General features: G+C 35.3%; 1 protein-coding gene across 3 annotated transcripts in view; it reads left to right on the top strand.

The window, feature by feature from the left end:
- LOC137007355 (zinc transporter ZIP11-like) overlaps positions 1–24,901 on the top strand; it is a 169,425-nt gene that overhangs the window by 13,020 nt on the left and 131,504 nt on the right. For all 3 annotated transcript variants that reach the window (XM_067368732.1, XM_067368730.1, XM_067368731.1), the window contains exon 4: positions 23,652–23,810. In XM_067368732.1, coding sequence (XP_067224833.1) covers positions 23,652–23,810 — 159 coding nt within the window. The remainder of the gene's footprint in view (positions 1–23,651; positions 23,811–24,901) is intronic.

Below are 24,901 nucleotides of genomic sequence, written 5' to 3'. Positions count from 1 at the left end.
AAATGTTTCTTGAGCAGCAAATCAGCATATTAGAATGATTTCTGAAGGATCATGTGACACTGAAGACTGGAGTAATGATGCTGAAAATTCAGCTTTGATCACAGGAATAAATTACTTTGTGAAATATATTCAAATAGACAACAGTTATTTTAAATTGTAATAAAATTTCACAATATTACTGTTTTTTACTGTATTTTGTATTAAATTAATGTAGCCTTGGTGAGCAGACGAAACTTCTTTTAAAAACATTAAAAATCTTAGTGGTTCCAAACTTTTGGACTGTACTGTATATATATGTATGTCTTTATAAATAAGTCCTATGGTCTTTTAGAAAGTGTGATTTAGTTGTTTTTTTTTTGTTTTTTTTTACACATTTAAACGTTAAAAGTAGAAAGCTGAAGATGTTTGAAAGCAATTCACTGATAATTATTGAATGCTGTGGAAGGCAGTGAAGGCTCTGTGTGTTTGTGTTTGTGTGTGTGTGTGTGTGTGTGTGTGTGTGTGTGTGTGTGTGTGTTTAAAATAGCAGACTTCCTGGGGGTTTGTTCCCCAGACAGATTCAGCATTGTGTAGGTCTGTATTATAGGTGTTCACTTTGAAATCGAAAAAGTCGTCTAACCCGGGACAAAGTATAGCCGTAACTTGAAATGCGTCTCCCATGTGTACTCATCAGCACGGCAGCAGCGCATCGAGCACCTCTCAGTGAAGGTGGATAGATTTAATTATACAGGATGTAGAATTTAAGCACGGTCTAGAGCTCTCCATCCCCCTCACTGAGCCCGTTTACAAATCAATACCGGGTTGATGAGTTCAGGGAAGAGCCCGGGATGCTTGTGTGGAACAGCATGAAGTGTTGCATAAATACTGTGTCTGTTAGAGCTCAGACTGAGAGGAGAGCAAGAATTCAATTACAGTGTAATTGGTAATAAAAACGTTAATGGCCAATTTGGATCTTAAATCTGATTTCAATGACCATTTGTTCATACATTTTCTTTATTCATTCAATATAATTGCTGTAATTACGGTTTATGTCTATATCAGGTCAATTGTTTTTTTCTTTTTTTTTCTTTTCTTTCTTCAGCTTAACCTGCACCCCTTGCGATTAACATTTTTAAATGGTTGATGTCACACAAACAAATTATGAAGGATTATTAGATTACATGCTTATATAGTGTGACTATAGTGCAAAACTGTGTAAACAAACATAAGTGTCTTATGTCATTGGAATCCTTGGGTCAAGACGACATGCACATCTCGGATTCGATCGTAACCTTGGTGACATTTTCAGGTATTTTGGATTTTTTTGAAAAATCTACTTTTGCAAACTATGTTTTTCTCTCAACCTCAATAACTGTTAACAAGCTTTAAAACATATATTTCCTTAGTAAATTGCAATACATGCTCATTGGAAAAACGTACCTGTGTCAACATTTTTGCAAAATGCAAAATACATACCAGTATCACTGCAGAAATGAACACTAGAGGCAGCTCCTTGCACAATTATGTTATGACCTCAAAACACTTTTTACCATAGTGCATGATTTGTAAACGAATATATTTTGGAGTTTGCATCACTTACCCAGCTCCAGTTGTTCAGTTTTACTGATGTAACAAGCTTGCTCAGCTGGTACAGAATTGTACTTGCAATGCAAAGAGCTCGGGTACGAATCCCATGAAAGACGAGTAAAAGCAAAAGATCTCAAAGACAAGAGTTCAAAAACAAGCTATTATGCTATGGTTATGATTGCATTTTTATGTCACATTTAATTTTGTTAACACTATTGGGTAAGTTTGGGGTTTAGTGTAGGTGTACAATATTAAACGTGATGGAGCAAAGCTTTTAGCACCATTCAGAAATCCAACGTAATAAAACGCCATATTCACGTTCATCTGTTCCGGTAAAAACTAAACATGCTTTTAGCACCATTCACTGGACATTTCACTTTGAAACTGTCACAAAACAGCTTATTTTGTGTTTTTTCTAATGAGCCTGAGCTGGTAATTTGCCTGTTTTGGCTGTAAATGGTCTTTTCCATCTATGATCTAGGTGGTTACAGGCTTGCTAAGTAATACCTTTATACGCATGTTTCTTAAAAGCCTTAAAACCCTGTTAACTGCTGCTCACAGCTATATGTTTAATTATAATTGACCTTTGAAAAAAAAAAAAAAAACAACTAACAAACAGGTGATTGCCTCATTTCTAATTTAAATTAATAAACAACAATTTGTTTTGTGATTTTTAGAAATTTTAAGAACAAATTTTAATAGTTTGTGTGTTTTAGCATTTTAATTTAGATTAACGATAGGTTTAAAAAAAATAATATATATATATATATATATATATATATATATATATATATAAAAAAAAAAAATAAATAAAAAAAATAAACAAATAAATAAATAAATACAGTCAAACCAAATTTTATTCAGACACCTTGAACATTTCATTCATTAATAGTAATAAAATATGGTAATAAAATATGACAAGATCTAAGAGTTAAACTGTGTCAGAAAAAAAAAAAATCATCTTAATTATGTCAGATAACACTTAAGCAAAACATGGTCAGGTCAAAGTGTCTGAATAATTTTTGGTTCCAAATTGTTATCAATTTTACTGGTAGTCCACTGTATGAAGAATTTTTGGGTATAATATGTCACAGTTTACTTTATTTTGCTATCCTCACTTACATAAATGAACTATAGTGTCCTGCACCCACTAATAAAAATATATCAAAAATATCAAAAATGTCCGAATAATTTTTGGTTTGATTGTATGCTTGATTGTCGGCCGCCGATATTTGATCAATTTACAACCATTGGCATATCGGCTAAAGCATGAAAAATGCAGATATAACAAACCGATGAATAACATTTATTTAATTTATACAGTGAAGAATATGGTGTTTTTGTTTACTTTATTTCTGTACCTGAAAACTACTGTTAAACCTACCTAAAAAGCACTGTTTATTTAATATGAATCTGTTGTATTTATGTTGGCATGCTGAATGTTAAACAGATCCAGTCCAAATTATTTGATGCAGCACTAAACTAGCCAGTTTAACTTAATGCATGCTTTTTTGAACTTTGCTCATTTGAAACATTGATCAAAACTATCTATTTTAATGATAAAACTTTAAATAAGAGAGCAATATTGGTGTAAAATCTGTATTGTTGGTGCATCCCTAGTTTTTATATTTTGACAATGTATCCTTTATGATTGGCTTTATGATGGAAATATTTGATTGAGCAGGTTTCCACTTTGCTCAAAGACACACTGTGCCTCAATATGGTTGTGTGGATGGTAGTGCAGTGTTGAAATATTTATGCTGGCATCCCAGACGTTCAAGATTCAAAAAGAACTGAAAATACTAGAGCGTCAGACAGATTCACACACACGCCGCAGTGAGTCTGTGAAGGCTGTCATTCATGTCACTGTTCTGGCTTCAAACAGAAAGCTTCAGTGTGAGAGGAAACGCAGGGTGAGCGGCTCAACTGTGTGTGTGCATGTGCACGGCTGCAGCATACGGCGCATTTTATTGTGTTAAGATGAGGCTAGAAAGAATCTCCACCTGAGGGCAGGCTAATTAATGAGTTTTCTTCCATTTTGCAACATAGAAAAGAGGATTAAATGTTCCTTCAGCTACAGAAAGATAATTGGGCTTTAGTTGTAGCTTCGCAATTGGACCGCATTACAACAATGAACTAAAAGTACATCAGAGTGGCTGTGAGTTTATTATAAACACACTTGTTGTGCTAGATGAGATGTGAAAAGAAAAGAAGTCTTAAACTACTTTGTTTTACAGATAAGGATAAGTTGTGGTTCAGTGCTTTTTGGACCTTTTTTCTTTAGCTTGATATGAAAATAACAATTCAGTGTTATTTTAGTATTAATAAAACCATTATAGGTTTATATTAATGTTTATTCATATTTTTAATTAGCATTTAATTTTTTTATTTTCAGTTTAAGTTTTATTTTAAACATTAAATTTTTCATTTTAGCTAAATAAGTACTCATTTAATTATGTGCTTTTGTCATTTTTAGGTACTGTTTAGGTTTAATTTGATTTTTATTTGTATTTCAGTTTTAGTTTTTATTTATTTCCAGGTAATAATTTGAAATGCTTCAAGTAAATGACAATTAAAAATGTTGCTTTGGCAACTAAATGAAATAAGTATATATATGAAGAGTGAGATCAAAGGCTATATTAGGCTGTATAGTTGAGCCGTAAGACTCAACTAAGAGGTTAAAATCAGATCAGAGACCGCATTCCTGTTCATTTGTTAAATTTTAATGAATTTTGATGTTTGAATTAGATTATAGCTATTAGCTATAGCTATTAGATTTATAGCAATAGCTATAAATTCTGTGTTCAGGTTTTATTGACTGTAATATTAATGCAAAAACTGACACTTCAAATCAACATTTCATTTCAACATTTGAAAGCAGTCTTCGATAATGTCTAAATATATATACAAACTTAAAACAAAATGAAAGCAAGCAATTGTATTGTATTGAAAGCATGTAAATTACACAAGGGCGTTTTTGCATTAACTTCTGTTTCTCCAATTCGTTGTTGAAATATAATCATTTACACAGTGGCTGTCATAACTTGCTAGATGATGGATTTATTTTTACTTAGGTTAAAGTTAAAATAATTAATATAGACTAATATAGTGCATTTATTTAGCAAAACAGTTAATTTCTCTAGTGAAATAAACTGTGGACACTGCATGGCTTTTCTGAGGTAAATGTAATACTACGTGACACACCATTTACAAACTGTTTTACTAACAGTGAAGTGAAAGGGATGATCGCGTTCATTCGTGCGCCGTGCTGCCGTTTGAACTGACAGTGATCTGTCACGCCACATCAAAAAGCATAAAAAAAGAGCATTTGTTGTTTGAATTTTGTGATAAAATGGACAGAATTTGAAAGATGGCACTTTGTTTCTTATCAAAAGTAACAAGACACTGAGCTTATTCTGATTATCGGTGGTTAATGCTGATTAAAATAGGTTAGGCTAAAAACCATTACTGTGTGCGCCCCTTTCTGGATTGGAGTGTGGATCGCCTGTATTCGTCGTCATACTGCATGAACCGAACCATGACGGTTCGGGACGAATACATGTACCGTAACAGTGGTTAACCTGTGCTATTACATAGGATTTTCTTTATTTCTTTCCACCAGGTGACACTAATCTGTGTCTATAGATTTTAAATACATTTACTTATGCATTAAAGGTAGGGTAAGTAATTCTTGGAGAGGCTAGCAATAGCGAGCTAGCTTTGAAATCATAAGATCCCACCTTCCCTTCAGCGCTTTTCAAAAGCCACATGAACGAGTAAAAACAAAAGCGTCACGAGAGACTTCGTTAAACTACTTCATGTCTCAAAGCACAGAAAATTACAATAATAATGTACATAAAGAACTGTACCACCTGGCTGCTGCACATTTATTTCAGCGTTGATAGTGTTGCCATTGAAATAGGGCTGTACGATTATGGCCTAAAATCAAAACCTCGATTAATTGAACATTTTACCTCGATTACGATTAATGAACGATTATTTTGTTTCTTGTTTTTTTTTGCCCTCATATTCACTGACAAGGTTTGTACTGTAAATATGATTGACTATTAAAAGGTGGGATATTTTTTCCTATTGAAAGAGTGATCTTACATAACAGCTCACCGTCAGCAGTTATTTTATCTATGGTTCGTAACATTTCTTACATATTTCTGCTCGTTGTAAATCAGATAAAGATAAATTAGCACAGTACCAGTACAAGTGATTGCATGTGAATTAGTCATACCGTCTCTCTGTTCATCGTGAAGCTGTGGGTTGTAAATGGTTACTTCAAAAGTAGAAAATATATGCTATAAGAAGTTGAATTTCTAAGCTTCTTTAGTGATAAATCACAGGACAGCGCTGACTAGTTTCTGTGTTCCTCTCTGTGTACGCGATCGTCACGTTTTGCGCAGCTACTATTTGTATGAGTGTTCCTGCCACTATGCAGCTGCGCGAGCACGGTAGCTCGGAATAATAATACATCTCGTCTAATCGCTTGAATGTACAAACCTTAAAACAAACACAATTGACAAAGTTTAGTGAAGACGCAAGGCTCACGCGCCATCACTGTGTTGAACCGGCGTTTATCTCCGTGTTTTGCTTTTATGCCACTGACTGGACAGGGCGGAGTCGTGGCTACACAAACGCGGCAATGTTTTTAAGCGGAAACATTAACAGGATTAAAAAACCGAAATAACCGACATGGGAAAAGTACGTCGGTTAGAGGTTCAGAATTTCGGTTTCGGTTACTTTTCGATTAATCGTCCAGCCCTACATTGAAACACATAAATTCGAACCGTTCTTTAGTATAATGTCACAGGTTTATATCTCTTCCAAATTACGGTAGTCATGGCGTGAATGTAGCATAAGCTCATGGCTGATATGGCGCTGCAAGGGTATGTAAAAACATATTTTGACAGGCAGGTAGGACATCTTGTTCTGAGGGATATGATTGGATGAACATTTTATGGTCCTGTGCCTTCCACAGATGATATAAATACATATAAATGCATTTAGACCATGTAACTTAGTGATTGCTTAGTGATTCATAATTGCCACCTTGCTACAAAATTATAATTTTTTCAAAACTTCTGTCTTGATCAACACAAAATAGGCGTCATTTGAAAGCTTAAGAGTCTGAACTTTACAATGAATGTAGCCAATTTGATTAACTCCTAAAGTAGTGCTGAGATATTTGCTGATTAAAAAAAAAAAATGTTTTTATAATTTATTAAATACTTTTTTGTACTATAATACTGCAATGTGCCAAAAACATCATACAGCTCAGAATCATAAGTGTCATATGTCATTTGAAAGGTCTCACGGAGTAGAATACAACGCACATAGTTTTAGGCCTTGACTAAGTTTTGTTCATGAAGCCCTGCAAGACCCATATGTAAATAATACACGCATGCTGCATTTATGTCACCGTTTTGCTCGTAACGTCATGAAACATGCTCTGATTGTGGGAAATAGCACAACATTATTTACAGCAGATTCTCACGATTAAAAAGAGTCCAAAATCATAATCCATTGCATCGATCACAAGATATTCCTCACGGAGTTATGACACATAAAACCTCACAGGCGTTGACTAAAATCAGATATATACTTCATGTGGCGTTTGCACTTATAACTTCATTAAACATGCATAGGTCGCAGAAAATTGCACATCATTACTTACAGTGGATGCTCCCGATTAAAATGAGTCCAAAATCAACATAATCCCTTGTGACAATCACAAGATGGATGATTTTAAAAATGCCCATTAGGGGGCGTCAAGGGCTAAACAAAAAGGCTACCTTGGGTTCTAATGCTGTAACTTTTTATTTATTTATGCTATCACCACAAAATTGATCCAGATACAGCTGTAGATGAACTTCACCAAAAAAGAACTGCATAGATACAGAAGCTATTCATTAAAATTATTTTTTTGATGCTGTACACTTTATTTAAACAACTAATTTTGGATTCAACACCATTGTATTAGGTTTCTGGTTCAAATTTAATTGCTTCATGTTAAATCGACTTGAACGATTACTTTTTGACTTCATGTTTTCTTATTAAAATAACATGTTTCAATCAAATAAACTCAACCAGGACTCAATCAAACAGGACTTTCACTTCCCATCATGCTTTGCAAAGATTTTAGAAAAAGTGGTGTTTAGTCAGTTACATGTTTTTTTTTTTTTTTTTAGAACAGAATAAGATTGGTGAACTTTACCAGTCCGGCTTCAGAAAGTATCATTCCACGGAGACAGACCTTGTAAAAGTTTTTGATGATTTATTGGTGACTGTGATTCAGCAGTGTTAATTTTATTTGACCTAACTGCAGCCTTTGATACAATAGATCATACAGTGCTGCTTTCACGCCTAGAAGAGTACGTAGGTTTGCAGGGTAAGGCCCTAAATTGGTTCAAATCATACTTGACTGACAAAAGCATGGCAGTACGATTAGGATCATATACATCAATAGCAATCTCGCTTATATGTGGTGTGCCTCAAGGCTCAATCCTGGCCCCCACACTTTTTTCACTTTACATGCTCCCATTGGTGGATATTTTTAGAAGACACAATATAGCATTTCACTGCTATGCGGATGATTTACAAATATATCTACCGTTAACTAATAGAAATAGTCTAGAACCTTTAATGTCCTGCCTTTCTGATATTAAAGCATGGCTGGCTTCTAATTTCTTATATCTTAACGAAAACAAGATGGAGGTTGTAGTGTTCGGCCCCAGAGGAGCAAAGGGTGCAGCAGGGTTTAATTTTGGTCCACTGTCAATGAACGTTAAAGAATGTGTTAAAAACGTGGGCGTTTTTATTGATAGCTCTCTGAAGTTGAACACACATCATGTTGTAAAGTCTATTTTTTTTTCATCTGAGAAATCTGGCCAAGATGAAATCTTGTCTGACATTTAAGAGTCTCGAAATCACAATTCATGCTCTCATATCATCCAGACAGGACTACTGTAATTCGTTATATAAAGGAATTAGTCAAGCTTCTATCTTACGGCTGCAGAAGGTTCAAAATGCTGCTGCGAGATTATTAATGAATATTAAAAAAAACATGAACACATCACTCCGTTCCTGGTCTCCCTGCATTGGCTTCCTGTACAGTACAGGATTGATTTTAAGTTACTTTTACTAGTATATAAATCTCTGCATGGCCTTGCATCATCTTATTTATCAGATTTGTTAACTGAACACCAAACGGGAAGAACATTGAGATCAGCAACTCAAAATTTACTTAAAGGTGCCATCGAACATTTTTTTTACAAGATGTCATATAAGTCTAAGGTGTCCCCTGAATGTGTCTGTGAAGTTTCAGCTCAAAATACCCCATAGTTTTTTTTTTTTTCCCATTTTTTTAACTGCTTATTTTGGGGCATCATTAACTATGCACCCATATATAGGTTGCGGCCCCTTTAATTCTCGTGCTCCCCCGCCCACGGAGCTCGCGCTTGCTTTAACCAGCATAAACTCAGTTTACACAGCTAATATAAACCTCAGAATGGATCTTTACAAAGTATTCGACATTCATACTGCATGCATGCGTCAGATCATGTGAGTATAGTATTTATTTGGATGTTTACATTTGATTCTGAATGAGTTTGATAATGCTCCGTGGCTAAAGCTAACATTACACACTGTTGGAGAGATTTATAAAGAATGAAGTTGTGTTTATGAATTATACAGACTGCAAGTGTTTAAAAATGAAAATAGCGACGGCTCTTGTCTCCGTGAATACAGTAAGAAACGATGGTAACTTTAACCACATTTAACAGTACATTAGCAACATGCTAACGAAACATTTAGAAAGACAATTTACAAATATCACTAAAATATCATGATATCATGGATCATGTCAGTTATTATCGATCCATCTGCCATTTTTCGCTATTGTTCTTGCTTGCTTACCTAGTCTGATGATTCAGCTGTGCACAGATCCAGACGTTAATACTGGCTGCCCTTGTGTAATGCCTTGAACATGGGCTGGCATATGCAAATATTGGGGTCATACATATTAATGATCCCGACTGTTACGTAACAGTCGGTGTTATGTTGAGATTCGCCTGTTCTTCGGAGGTCTTTTAAACAAATGAGATTTATATAAGAAGGAGGAAACAATGGAGTTTGAGACTCACTGTATGTCATTTCCATGTACTGAACTCTTGTTATTCAACTATGCCTAGGTAAATTCAAGTTTTAATTCTAGGGCACCTTTAAAATTCCAAGGACCAAGTTAAGCCGGAAAGGGGATCGTGCATTTGTTGTAAAGCACATTGGTCAGCATGTGTTGTTTGAATAGTGCTATACAAACAAAGCTGACATTGACATTTGCAAATGGGCTGATCTGGGAGAGTAAATGTTGAACGTGTTATTTTAAGCAGTTTTAGCAAGATGAGAGAATGTTTACTTTCTATTATGTTGGTATTTAAAAGTTTCTGTTATGTTAATAGTTTTGGGTTTACCATTGTGGTGAAGTGTTGAGCTTGTGCTTGGGTTTAGGACTTGCTAATAAAAATTCACATTACTTTAATAACAAAGTATTCACTATGGTAGTGCTCTGGGCTGTGTTTCCTAAAAGCATCGTAAGTCTAAGTTGATGAGAGTCTGAGTTGCCCTGGATGAAACCAGTATCACTTTTAGACTGCCAACACAGAACATCACATCACAAAAGTTATATAAATCATAAGACTAAACAAGAAGCAGTAATTGTAGGGTTATTTTTGTAATTCAATTAATATGAAAACTAAAACCATTCATTCAAGTTAAATGAACACAATTGATTCTATTTTGTTTAACAAGGTTGATTCTATTGGGTTTTATTTGTTTCAATCAAGTGGAACCACTGTCCATGATTGAATTGAGTTGGTTGGACATAACTATTTTACGTAGATTCTTCCTTTTCAGCAGTGTTAATTTCATTGACGAATAATTTTCGTCAACAACATTTTTTTTTACAGACGAAAACGAGACGATGACTAAATAAAAATGCGTTTTGAATGACTAAAACTATGACTAAAATTTACTCTAATTTTCGTTAACGAATAAAAACGACACGAAAATGAAAGAGTGACGATTTGGGAAGATATCCAGTCAGAACAGCTGTTCTGTGTGGAATATGCGCACATTTGAAGTGTAATGTGCTGATCTAACTGCGGGAAATGCGGTGCTGTTGCGCCCTCTACAGGCTCGCGCAGCAGCACTTCAGACTGCTTCGCAATTATTGAATAGCGCATATTTATGCCATGCGATTGCTTATACGCTAATGTTGATGAATTATGTTTTACTACACGAGGTTTATATGTTTTAGACGGTTGTAAGAAATGCATATTTTATCACCCTCATGAGTAGCCTGCTACAGTACAGACTGCAGACATTTCAGAATAAGAGTCACGGTGTATTTCGGTATGGTTTAAAATGATTTTTTTCCTGGTCATTGTTATTTTGTTTACACAATAAATTGTATTTAATTTATTACATTTAATTTAATAATTAATTAATAAATACATTTAAAATTTCTATTTAATTCATAGTAAACTACTGTATCTTCTGTCACAGGAAGGAAAGACATTATTTGACACATTATTTAATATATTTTATAAGGGTATAAGGGTTTTTAAGTATAAGGGTTATTATAGTTAACTAAACCTAAAACCAAAGAAATCTTCATTACTTGAAATAAACATTAATTGAAATAAAAACATAAATATATAAAAATGTAAACTTATTTTATTTCATAGTTTCTAAGCTTTAGCTTAACCTGAGGTATTAAAATAAACAGAAATAAAAACTTATTGACATTTAAAAGCAAAAACTAAGACACAAAAAATTACTAAAACTTTTAACTAAAATTACAATGAAAGCAGAAAAACTAAAAATCAAATCTAATAACGTTTTTTTAAATGAAAACTATAATAGTACCTCATTGATAAGTGTGTCAATCCCTGAAAAGTACTGAATTTTGCTCTTTCGCGTGTTTTTGCACTTGAACGGTCAAAAACCGTCCGCTTTGGTGAGCAAAGTACAGTGAACATAAACAGTTTGGGGAATATCAGATGTACCTATATCAGTGTATTGGATCTGTGTATTGTTAGAGAAATGCTTAATGCATTAAAATTTAAGTAAATTAGATTTTAGTTGACTAAATCTACTGTAGATTTAGTCGACTTTTTGCATAGAATAAAATAAAAATTTAATGTTGATTAAAAACTAAGTTGGTTGTGTGGAACCACTGTCCATAATTGACTTGAGTTAGTTTAAAGTATATTTTTTATGCACCGGTATGGAAATTGAAACCAGTTTACTGAATGAACCGGTTTACCACCTAGCACTACTAAAAAGGCAATGATGTAGAAGTAGGCATTGATCTTCTTCTGCAGAGGTGGTCTTTTCACAGTATGATGTCAAACTGAGACAAAATCTGAAATGTTTTTAGACTTGTGAAGAACTTTAGAGTTCTGACTTTTTTATATTATAGTGTCCTCTTTGACCTATTTTATTTCTCAATTCATGACCACGTTAACTTGTGAAAGCACAAGGTTCAGCTTTATCTCTGAAGTGCAGCCGTGCATCAATGCTCGCTTCCTGAGATTGCCTGTTTGTCTTCTAGTTGTGTTTTGCGTTATCAGTCAGTCAATAGGCCTCCGAGCCCCTGTGCAATCACAGCGCCAGTAATTAGCCATTAACTGAACAGGTATGTTCGTCTACGTGTCTAGACACTCCAGAAAGATTATTATTATGCGTCTTGTTCTTATTCAAAGCACTTCCTTCAGGGGGAAGAGGTGCACAAGAAAATGAAATAATTACCCCCTTCCAAAAAGAAAATAAATAGCACACCTTTTTAGAGGTGTCAGAACCGTTTAATTGACATGAAATGTGCAGCTCAGTTGGGTTCATTATAGTGGCAGAGAATAGATTGTCATTATAGAAAAAAGTCATAGATTAACCTGAATGTTTCACCCCTGATGTTAATAACAGCGCTGCCCTCAAAGGGAACAAAACAGATGTCAAATGGAGCAGCAGGAAATTGAGGTTTTCCGTAAGACATAATAATAATAATAATAATAATAATATAATAACAATAATCGCAAAGTGCCGTTTTGGCTGCTAAGGTAATATAGGTGTAATTTCTAGAGACAGATAGCTTTCCATTAGCTTGTTCGAATGCTTTACCTTTTATATAAGTATTTTTTTATTTTATTTTTAAAATAATATATGTATTTTTATATTTTAAATATATATTTTTTGTCCTGTCCTAATAGAAATGTGTTTGGTTTGTGTGAGGGAGTCATTATCTGCTTTGCTTATATATGTGTGTGTGTGTGTGTGAGATATCACCACTCCGAGTAAGACACAGTGCTCATGTCTTCCTTTAGGTCCTGATATCATTACCAGGACGAATGAACAAGTCTTTGATCATGATTTGGCCAAAAAGTGTTGGACAGCGTAGACAAAATTCACGATTTTTGAACTTGCTCTTTTCTGCTTGAGGGTTTTGTGCTACACTTTTAATCATGAATAATCAAAAATCTTCTGATGCAAACTGGAGTTCGGAAGATTTGCATACTGTATCGAATGCGTTTTAAGCTAATTTTATTTTCAGAGCACAAAATAAAAGCAGAAAACATAATTCAACTATCTGTGTGCCTCATTCTATAGTAGTAACACACTGTAGTATGCATGCTCTTTTTTTTGTTGTATATTGCACAGTATTCTAGTAGTAAACATGACTTCATAAATGTTTATTGTTGCATGCTGTTTCATATATTATTGTACTAAAAATAGTTTATCTACGGTGCAGCAGTATGTTAGTACTCCATTCTGAGCACAGCCTGTTCTGTCACATTTACAAATCAGAAATGATTTTTTCATCACAATAATCAAATTGAAATTGAATAGCAGAAAGTTCAAAAGGAATGAAAAATAGATCTCATGTTCATTTCTTAAGTATTCTGTTGCAGATGATAATGCTTTTTTCCTCCTCATGTCTTTTCCTCTCATCTAATATTCAGTCTTTCTCTTTGAAGAGGAGTTTGCACTTCCCTGTCCAACAGAAGCTTCATAATGCAGCATTTTCTCCTCTCTGATCACTGAGCCGCTCTTCCCCATTACCAACAAAGAGCTTGTTTTTGCTTATCATGAGGATGATTCTGACATTATTAGGACACATTTGCGAGCAAAAAGTATCCCCGGTGGAAAATCCAATTGAACCCTGTAAAGTGTGATGGATTAAATAATAGTCAGGACAATCATTTTTTTTTCCTTCTTTAATTTTAATTTAAAATGGAACACTTTATCGAACCCTCGGACAAAAAAGTTTGCATGTTTGTTTTGTTTTGCATCATATTTCATACTGTACATCAGGCTTTTATGGGTCATATAGTATGATATAGTGAGAATATGGAGGAAAAACGCCTCATTTTCTTCGGAGGCCCAAATTGAGCAAAAATATGCAATTTTGTGCAGATGCTGATATTTATATGGACAAACAGTAAGAAATTAGATCTTTATAACCGTATAGCAGACACTTATAAAATGCATATAAATATCAGTCGTTACTCAATATCTGCCAAAAATGTCTTATTAAAGGATTAGTTCACTTTCAAATGAAAATTACCCCAAGCTTTACTCACCCTAAAGCAGTGGTCGATCACGATCGACAGGTCGATCTTTATCACTTTCCCAGTAGCTCGCGAAAATAACAGAAATAGGAGTACAAAAATAACGATACATTACATTTCTCCAGTTATTGTACTGTATTTTTGTATTTATTTTATGTTATTTTTGGGCGCTACTGGGAAAGTGATAAAGGTGAATAGCCCACATCATGAGTGGCCATTAACAGGAGGCCAGAAACGCTGAAGACGGATGCAAAAAAGGGAGAAAAGTCTGTAGCAGACAGAGCTCACTGTTCACAATGCTCGAAATATAGGAAAATAATATAAATATTGGGGGGGAAAGGGATATGAATGCATCTCTGAAAGGAAAAATTTCGATTATTATTATTTTCAGTTCAGCTTGTTTACAGCGGTAACCAAGGAAACGCTGTATCACTGCTTGTTCCATAAGTGCCACCTACTGTCAGAGAGTGAATTTGTATCTCATTCACCCTGCTGTTTTTGTTTCAAGCTTTTTTTGTGTGTAGCATATAATTTCACAAATATAAAGTCAAACTGTTCTGTTTTTGCTTTGAATCTTGAATTTAAATCTAATTCAAATGAAAAACAACTGCTCATGCAACGTGTGTGGCATCTTTGTTTGGATTGTGATTAAAAAGCAGTGGTTCCCTTTAATTTGAAATGGCTATATTTTTGGTTTATAATAATAATAATAATAATAATAATAAATATAGCTGCGAGCAGCGATGGCGGGCCCAAGCCCGGTGGCACCGCCACCCCGGTGGCTTCAGGGCAACTGTGCACAGCGGGCAATAGGCACTTAAAACGGTTAAACATCAAAGGACTATGTCAAATTCACTCCACATTTACTGCACTACAAGGTGCCGCTATAGAGCCCCTCTTCCCTGCCCATTTTCAAAGGATTACATGTGCCAAGTTTTAACATTATTCTGATGAATTTTGAAGCAAATCAGGTAAAAATAAGAGGGTGATCTCAATGTATGCTGAAAGTGACACATTTTCTGCTTCCAGTTGGTGGCGCTATGACTTTGAATCACAATAGTCAAATCCATGTGATCAGCCTTGTACAACGAAGACTAAGCCAAAGTTTCATCAAACTCAATTAATGTATGCAGAAGTTATAACACTTTGTTTCCCTTTTCTTGCCATAAATTCGTTGCCTCGCCACGGCCAAACCGTTTCAGATATCCAAAATCCGTTTGCAATTAAACAACTTCAATGTGTTAGCAACAAGTTAAAAAAAGCTTGGTGTAAATTGGATAAACCCTGTAGGAGTAGTAGTATAAAATTCATAGCCTGTTTTTTCAAAAAATTAACATTCAAACAAAAATAGCCGACTTCCTGTTGGTCGGAGCTAATGAATGTAAATTAGAAAATTGTCCAGCTTGATGAGAACAATATGTGTACCGAGTTTGGTGACTGTAGGAAAAACTAACCCCCCCACTTTTGACAAAAGGTGGCGCTACTGAGCCCCTTCACCACGCCCATTTCTATGGCTTTGTCCATGTCTACTGGTTGACAATATTGATGTGTGTGTCGAGTTTCATGCAATTTGATGCATGTTAAGAGCCTCAAAAACACTCAAGAATATTATTACAGTTTGACCTGTTGCCATGGCAACAATATTTCAAATATCAAAAATCCTGTCATAGGTCTACATCTGCTGTGTATTGACATTACACTGATGAAGTTTGAAGCAAATCAGGTAAAAATAAGAGGGTGATCTCAAAGCATTTCAAAAAGTGATACACTTCCTGCTGCCAGTTGGTGGTGCTATAACTTTGACTCACAATAGTCACATCCATGTGATCAGACTACTACAACTAACACACTCGTGAAGTTTCATAAAGATCAATATATGTATGCAGACGTTATAACACATTTCCTGTTTCCTTTTTCTCGCCATAAATTTGTTGCCTCGCCACGGCCAAACCGTTTGAGGTATCCAAAATCCGTTTGCAATTAAACAACTTCAATGTGTTAGCAACAAGTTAAAAAAAGCTTGGTGTAAATTGGATAAACCCTGTAGGAGTAGTAGTATAAAATTCATAGCCTGTTTTTTCAAAAAATTAACATTCAAACAAAAATAGCTGACTTCCTGTTGGTCGGAGCTAATGAATGTAAATTAGAAAATTGTCCGGCTTGATGAGAATAATATGTGTACCGAGTTTGGTGACTGTAGGAAATCTAACCCCCCCACTTTTGTCAAAAGGTGGCGCTACTGAGCCCCTCCACCACGCCCATTTCTATGGCTTTGTCCATGTCTACTGGTTGACAATATTGATGTGTGTGTCGAGTTTCATGCAATTTGAAGCATGTTAAGAGCCTCAAAAACACTCAAGAATATTATTACAGTTTGACCTGTTGCCATGGCAACAATATTTCAAATATCAAAAATCCTGTCATAGGTCTACATCTGCTGTGTATTGACATTACACTGATGAAGTTTGAAGCAAATCAGGTAAAAATAAGAGGGTGATCTCAAAGCATTTTAAAAGTGATACACTTCTTGCTGCCATTTGGTGGCGCTATAACTTTGACTCACAATAGTTACATCCATGTGATCAGACTACTACAACCAACACACTCCTGAAGTTTCATAAACATCAATCAATGTATGCAGAAGTTATAACACATTTCCTGTTTCCCTTTTCTCGCCATAAATTCGTTGCCTCGCCACGGCCAAACCGTTTGAGATATCCAAAATCCGTTTGCAATTAAACAACTTCAATGTGTTCGCAACAAGTTAAAAAAAGCTTGGTGTAAATTGGATAAACCCTGTAGGAGTAGTAGTATAAAATTCATAGCCTGTTTTTTCAAAAAATTAACATTCAAACCAAAATAGCTGACTTCCTGTTGGTCGGAGCTAATGAATGTAAATTAGAAAATTGTCCGGCTTGATGAGAATAATATGTGTACCGAGTTTGGTGACTGTAGGAAAAACTAACCCCCCACTTTTGTCAAAAGGTGGCGCTACTGAGCCCCTCCACCACGCCCATTTCTATGGCTTTGTCCATGTCTACTGGTTGACAATATTGATGTGTGTGTCGAGTTTCATGCAATTTGAAGCATGTTAAGAGCCTCAAAAACACTCAAGAATATTATTACAGTTTGACCTGTTGCCATGGCAACAATATTTCAAATATCAAAAATCCTGTCATAGGTCTACATCTGCTGTGTATTGACATTACACTGATGAAGTTTGAAGCAAATCAGGTAAAAATAAGAGGGTGATCTCAAAACATTTCAAAAAGTGATACACTTCCTGCTGCCAGTTGGTGGCGCTATAACTTTGACTCACAATAGTCACATCCATGTGATCAGACTCCTATAACGAACACACTCGTGAAGTTTCATAAAGATCAATATATGTATTAAGACGTTATAACACATTTCCTGTTTACTTTTTCTCGCCATAAATTCGTTGCCTCGCCACGGCCAAACCGTTCGAGATATCAAAAATCCCCTGGCAATTTTTAATCATCAGTGTCTTGACTTCATGCTGACCGAGTTTGGTGGCGATCGGATTAATCGTCTAGGAGGAGTATATCAAATTCCAGAGCATGCGTTTTTCAAACAACCCTTAATAGCTGACTTCCTGTTGGCGTGGCGATTAACTTAGAGCGCGAAAGTTGTTCGGCCCGATGAGGTCTATATGTGTACCGAGTTTCATACTAATACGTGCAAGCATGTTTAATATATGGACCAAATTTTCAGACTTTTTTCAAGGGGGCGCTGTCGAGCCCCCCTGCCACGCCCAGGTACCAGCCTCTCCGGCGTCCTAATGGCCGCGGATTCCAATGTGTGTGCCAATTTTCAAGAGTTTTTGAGCATGTTAAGGCCCCCAAAAAGCCCCGGAAGACGGAAAAAAAAAAAAAAAAAAAAAAAAAAAAAAAATAACGAGCAGCGATGGCGGGCCCAAGCCCGGTGGCACCGCCACCCCGGTGGCTTCAGGGCAACTGTGCACAGCGGGCAATAGGCACTTAAAACGGTTAAACATCAAAGGACTATGTCAAATTCACTCCACATTTACTGCACTACAAGGTGCCGTTATAGAGCCCCTCCTCCCTGCCCATTTTCAAAGGATTACATGTGCCAAGTTTTAACATTATTCTGATGAATTTTGAAGCAAATCAGGTAAAAATAAGAGGGTGATCTCAATGTATGCTGAAAGTGACACATTTTCTGCTTCCAGTTGGTGGCGCTATGACTTTGAATCACAATAGTCAAATCCATGTGATCAGCCTTGTACAACGAAGACTAAGCCAAAGTTTCATCAAAATCAATTAATGTATGCAGAAGTTATAACACTTTGTTTCCCTTTTCTTGCCATAAATTCGTTGCCTCGCCACGGCCAAACCGTTTGAGATATCCAAAATCCGTTTGCAATTAAACAACTTCAATGTGTTAGCAACAAGTTAAAAAAAGCTTGGTGTAAATTGGATAAACCCTGTAGGAGTAGTAGTATAAAATTCATAGCCTGTTTTTTCAAAAAATTAACATTCAAACCAAAATAGCTGACTTCCTGTTGGTCGGAGCTAATGAATGTAAATTAGAAAATTGTCCGGCTTGATGAGAATAATATGTGTACCGAGTTTGGTGACTGTAGGAAAAACTAACCCCCCCACTTTTGTCAAAAGGTGGCGCTACTGAGCCCCTCCACCACGCCCATTTCTATGGCTTTGTCCATGTCTACTGGTTGACAATATTGATGTGTGTGTCGAGTTTCATGCAATTTGAAGCATGTTAAGAGCCTCAAAAACACTCAAGAATATTATTACAGTTTGACCTGTTGCCATGGCAACAATATTTCAAATATCAAAAATCCTGTCATAGGTCTACATCTGCTGTGTATTGACATTACACTGATGAAGTTTGAAGCAAATCAGGTAAAAATAAGAGGGTGATCTCAAAGCATTTTAAAAGTGATACACTTCTTGCTGCCATTTGGTGGCGCTATAACTTTGACTCACAATAGTTACATCCATGTGATCAGACTACTACAACCAACACACTCCTGAAGTTTCATAAACATCAATCAATGTATGCAGAAGTTATAACACATTTCCTGTTTCCCTTTTCTCGCCATAAATTCGTTGCCTCGCCACGGCCAAACCGTTTGAGATATCCAAAATCCGTTTGCAATTAAACAACTTCAATGTGTTCGCAACAAGTTAAAAAAGCTTGGTGTAAATTGGATAAACCCTGTAGGAGTAGTAGTATAAAATTCATAGCCTGTTTTTTCAAAAAATTAACATTCAAACCAAAATAGCTGACTTCCTGTTGGTCGGAGCTAATGAATGTAAATTAGAAAATTGTCCGGCTTGATGAGAATAATATGTGTACCGAGTTTGGTGACTGTAGGAAAAACTAACCCCCCCACTTTTGTCAAAAGGTGGCGCTACTGAGCCCCTCCACCACGCCCATTTCTATGGCTTTGTCCATGTCTACTGGTTGACAATATTGATGTGTGTGTCGAGTTTCATGCAATTTGAAGCATGTTAAGAGCCTCAAAAACACTCAAGAATATTATTACAGTTTGACCTGTTGCCATGGCAGCAATATTTCAAATATCAAAAATCCTGTCATAGGTCTACATCTGCTGTGTATTGACATTACACTGATGAAGTTTGAAGCAAATCAGGTAAAAATAAGAGGGTGATCTCAAAACATTTCAAAAAGTGATACACTTCCTGCTGCCAGTTGGTGGCGCTATAACTTTGACTCACAATAGTCACATCCATGTGATCAGACTCCTATAACGAACACACTCGTGAAGTTTCATAAAGATCAATATATGTATTAAGACGTTATAACACATTTCCTGTTTCCTTTTTCTCGCCATAAATTCGTTGCCTCGCCACGGCCAAACCGTTCGAGATATCAAAAATCCCCTGGCAATTTTTAATCATCAGTGTCTTGACTTCATGCTGACCGAGTTTGGTGGCGATCGGATTAATCGTCTAGGAGGAGTATATCAAATTCCAGAGCATGCGTTTTTCAAACAACCCTTAATAGCTGACTTCCTGTTGGCGTGGCGATTAACTTAGAGCGCGAAAGTTGTTCGGCCAGATGAGGTCTATATGTGTACCGAGTTTCATACTAATACGTGCAAGCATGTTTAATATATGGACCAAATTTTCAGACTTTTTTCAAGGGGGCGCTGTCGAGCCCCCCTGCCACGCCCGGGTACCAGCCTCTCCGGCGTCCTAATGGCCGCGGATTCCAATGTGTGTGCCAATTTTCAAGAGTTTTTGAGCATGTTAAGGCCCCCAAAAAGCCCCGGAAGACGGAAAAAAAAAAAATAAAAAAAAAAAAAAAAAATAATCCTTAGAAGAACAAGAGGGCCCTGCGCGAATTTTCGCTTGGGCCCTAATAATCCTTAGAAGAACAAGAGGGCCCTGCGCGAATTTTCGCTTGGGCCCTAATAATCCTTAGAAGAACAAGAGGGCCCTGCGCGAATTTTCGCTTGGGCCCTAATAAATATCTGCAACCAGTATCAGAATTGGCCAATTTGCTTGTAAAAATAACTAAATATAAATAAATAAATCAGAATCTAAATTAGCCACAGGAAAAAAAAAAAAAAATACTAAATACAATCTGGGGTGTCTTTTTCTATCAAGTAGATCATGTCTTTCATAAACACTGTAAACCCGGATAAGTAGAATCTACTTAAAAAAACCGAGGTAACTCGTTGCCTTAAAATTTTTAAGTAATGAAGCATTAGTTGAATAAGTGAAGTGGACTACGTTCAATGTACTTAAGCCCATAATGGAATGGAATAGAACATTTAAGTTGAATTTACTTAATTTTTTAGGGCAACCAGTTTCCTCAATTTTTTAAGTAATGTGAACTTAATAATTCGAGTTCATTTAACTTAAAATGTTTTGTAGCATTAATTACTTTGTAGTTATTACACCTAGTATATTTAAGTTCAATGTACTGTACTAAGCAAGTTAACTTGCCACCAATCAAAATTCATCCATGGCTCCCATCATGCATTGCTGCATGAATAAATTATCAGCTGAATTGTCTCAGTAATTTTCTTTATTCTAACTATTTAAATTTTGCTGTTTTTCTGACTTTTTAGTAGCTTGTTTTCTAATGTTCAGAGTTGATCTGTTTATCAGAATATGTTGCTTGTCACCATTGTTGAGATTCATATGCTGATTCTTGATGTCTGTGTGTGACTAAAATATATATATATATTTTCTTTGTGATAAGGACAACTTTAAAAAAAAAAAAAAAATTGTATTGTAAAAGCTGATCTTGTGCTGTAGAATCACAGTGCTGCTGTAATCAATGTAAATCTAACTCAGAGATTGGACTCTAGATGAGTTCAGTGATTCAGGACAAATTATGATTATGTGAAAACATAACCAACACCACCTGATCATTTTTTGACTTTGTTTGTCTAGTTGGTTTTATTGCAGTTAAAACTGTCCAAACAAAATTTAATGTTAAAAAGTCAAGGGTCAAGAGCTCAACTAAAACAAACCTTGACCTCGATGATGGTAACTTAAAAATTGTGATTTTATTTTTGTGAAAAATTATAAAAAAAGGTAAATGTTTGGAAAAAATGTCTGTAGTACAGCCAAAACAAATGTTCCAACTGCTCATCAACAGCTCCTTGAATTCACACACACCACAAGAAAATGGCATCATTACCTGCCGCAAACCAGTGTGTAGGAGGCGTGGTCAGGAGAAACTTAATAATTTAAGTGCATTTAACTTCCATTTATTAACACATTCAAATACACCCACAAATTAGTAGAATATATTTATATTTTATAAGTAATGCAACCAAACTTAAATATTTTAAGTATATTGTAATTATATTTTTAAGTAAATATAAAATCCGGGCTAAGAGTAATCACAAACTTACCAGTGACTCCATCTGGAAAAAAATTCGTGATTTCGTATTTTGTTTTTGACCCTCTAAACTTACCGTTGGACAGGCAAAACTTGATGATATTAAGTTGTTTTAGCTCAAACACATAATTACAATAAGGCCATTAAAAAGTACAGTTTACTCAGAATTCATAATTAATGTAAAGAAATGACGCATGTTTAAGTAATACAAACTCAATTTGTTTGAGTAGACACTACTGATTGGACTTAAAAACTCAATTACAATAAGAAAGGACAAGAAAAAGTTCAGCTTAATCAGAATTAACAAGTAATGTCAATAAATTAGACACATTTAAGTAATATGTACTCAATCTCTTTGAGTTGAATCAAAATCTGGGTTTGCAGTGAAGGTCGAGGTCAGGGATCTTGGGCTTAAAAAGTTTGGTGACCACTGCCCTAAAGCCATCCTAGATGTAGATGACTTTCTTCTTTCTGATAAACACAATCAGAGATATATTAAAAAAAATCCTGATGCGTCCAAGATTTATAATGTAAAATAAAGCAGGATCAATGAGTATGAAGCTGAAGAAAGTGTTTCCGTCCACATCCATCCAACATAAACGTGTGCTCCACACGGCTCCGGGGGTTAATAAATGCCTTCTGAAGCGAAGCGATGCGTTTATGTAAAAAAAAAAAAAAAAAAAACTATTTTAACAAGTTATGAAGTAAAATATCTAGCTTCCGCCAGACTGCCTTCCGTATTCAACTTACGAAGAAATTGTAAACATTTTCTGTAAGTTGAATAGATATTGCAACTGTAATTCTTGTTTTTTTGAACAACTGGGCCCTGATGATCATATTTGATACTCATGATTATTATATAAAATAATGTATGGATAATCAAGTAATAATTTCATCTTGAAATATTACTAACACAATCAAAGTTCTTGTTATGTTTCACACTAAAAGGCCTTTTACGTACTAAAAATGTCTAAACTACCAATTGGATGACAGAAGACATGTATTAGATTGTGTGCAACAGGTTTTTCAGGAAATGCTGATCATTTAGAGATCCTAGAAACATGCATGTCAAATATATGATACAATGCTTTATAGGGTTAAACAAGCTGTGTTTTGAAACTTAATAGCTTGAATATCTTGGATCAGCAGCAAACAAGCTACTGTGTTTCTTCAAGAGGTCAAGCTGGTTTCTGGAGCTTGGTGATCAGTTTGAGCAGCTACCATGTTCCAAAAACTAGGAGAATATCAAAATGTGTGGCAATTGTTTGACGAAAGCTTTTCAATAACTTCGTTTCAAGACATGACAGGGAGCAAAATAAACACACTCTTAAAAATAAATGTTCTTTGGCATTGAAGAATTCTGTTCCACGAAGAACCTTTAACATCCATGGAACCTTTCCATTCCATAAAAGCTTCTTTAGATTTTTTAAAATGCTCATTGATGCCAAAAGAACATTTTTAAGAACATGTTGCATTTTGTACTTGAGTATTGGTGTGTAAGTGTGAAATCCTTTCTGTTTGCTGACAGCAGTTAACTCTGTCTCTCACTGTTTTTGTCCTCAGGTCATGCTTGCGGCCTCCTATTGGTCCCTGCTGGCTCCTGCTATTGAGATGGCAGAGGAATCTGGGAAATATGGGGACTTTGCGTTCCTCCCTGTTGCTGTGGGTTTTACATTTGGAGCTCTGTTTGTTTACATTGCAGACCTGATGATGCCTGTTTTGGTGAGTTGCATTTGGAGAACATCTCCAGTATAATCTGTTCCCAATTCATATTCATATTGCTGGATATTGATTCTGACTGAACACAAGATACTGTTCATTTTACATCAGATTGACTGCCCCACTCGTATCCTTCAGGTGTGGCTTGTAAAAATATAATGCAGTTGGTATAACATAAGCAGCTTTCTTTATTAATGTGTAGATGTCATCTGAACTCCCTTGGCTCACAGGTTAACAGCTTGTAGCTATCACACTAGCATATAATATTCCATTATTAATGAACGCGTGAACCCATTAGCCCCTGCTGTTGTGTGAGACATGAGGATGAGAACTAGCTAGGGTTTTTCTCATTACTTTTTCATTAAGCATGTGTGAATAACTAATAGTAGCAAGCTTGTTGGGTGGCCCTAACCTTAAAACCTAAAGTGATAGTGTACACAAACACACGGTCACACACATGCACACCTACACACACATTGGGTTTCAATGTTTTATGGGGATGTTTCATAGACGTAAAGGTTTTTTATACTGTACAAACTGTGTATTCTATTTCTATTTCACCAGCCCTACCCCTAAACCACAGAAAACTTTTGTGCTATTTTAGATAAAAAAAAAAAAAAAAAAAAAAAAAAATTCTGTTTGATTTCTAAGCTTGTTTCCTCATGGGGACCAAAAAATGTCCTCGCAAGGTCAAAATTCACTGGTATGACTATTAGTGCTGTCAATTGATAAAAAACAAAAACAAAAACAAAAAAAAAAAAAACATTTTTTCTGTAATTATTCACTCTTATTTAAGTGAACTTCTCATTAACCCACTATAATAAATGTCATATTTACCTGTGGCCTTCCTACCTGTCTAACAATAAAGTTATTCAATTATTCAATTAAAGGCACAATATGTAAGATTTTTGGATTAAAATATCCAAAAACCACTAGAACAATGTTATATATTTTGTTGACTTGTGTCTTTACATTATCCCAAATGTTTAAATCCAGAACCATGTCCGTGCATCACCTATCAATGACATCATACCCGTGTTATCCTCGTTTTAATATATTATTTGTTTTATTTGACAGGTGAGCAACTGTTTGGA

The sequence above is a fragment of the Chanodichthys erythropterus genome, chromosome 19 (genome assembly GCF_024489055.1).
Source record: "Chanodichthys erythropterus isolate Z2021 chromosome 19, ASM2448905v1, whole genome shotgun sequence".
Taxonomy (NCBI): Eukaryota; Metazoa; Chordata; class Actinopteri; order Cypriniformes; family Xenocyprididae; genus Chanodichthys; species Chanodichthys erythropterus.
The sequence above is the reverse complement of the archived record's forward strand: the minus strand, read 5'-3'. Positions and strand labels throughout refer to the sequence as shown.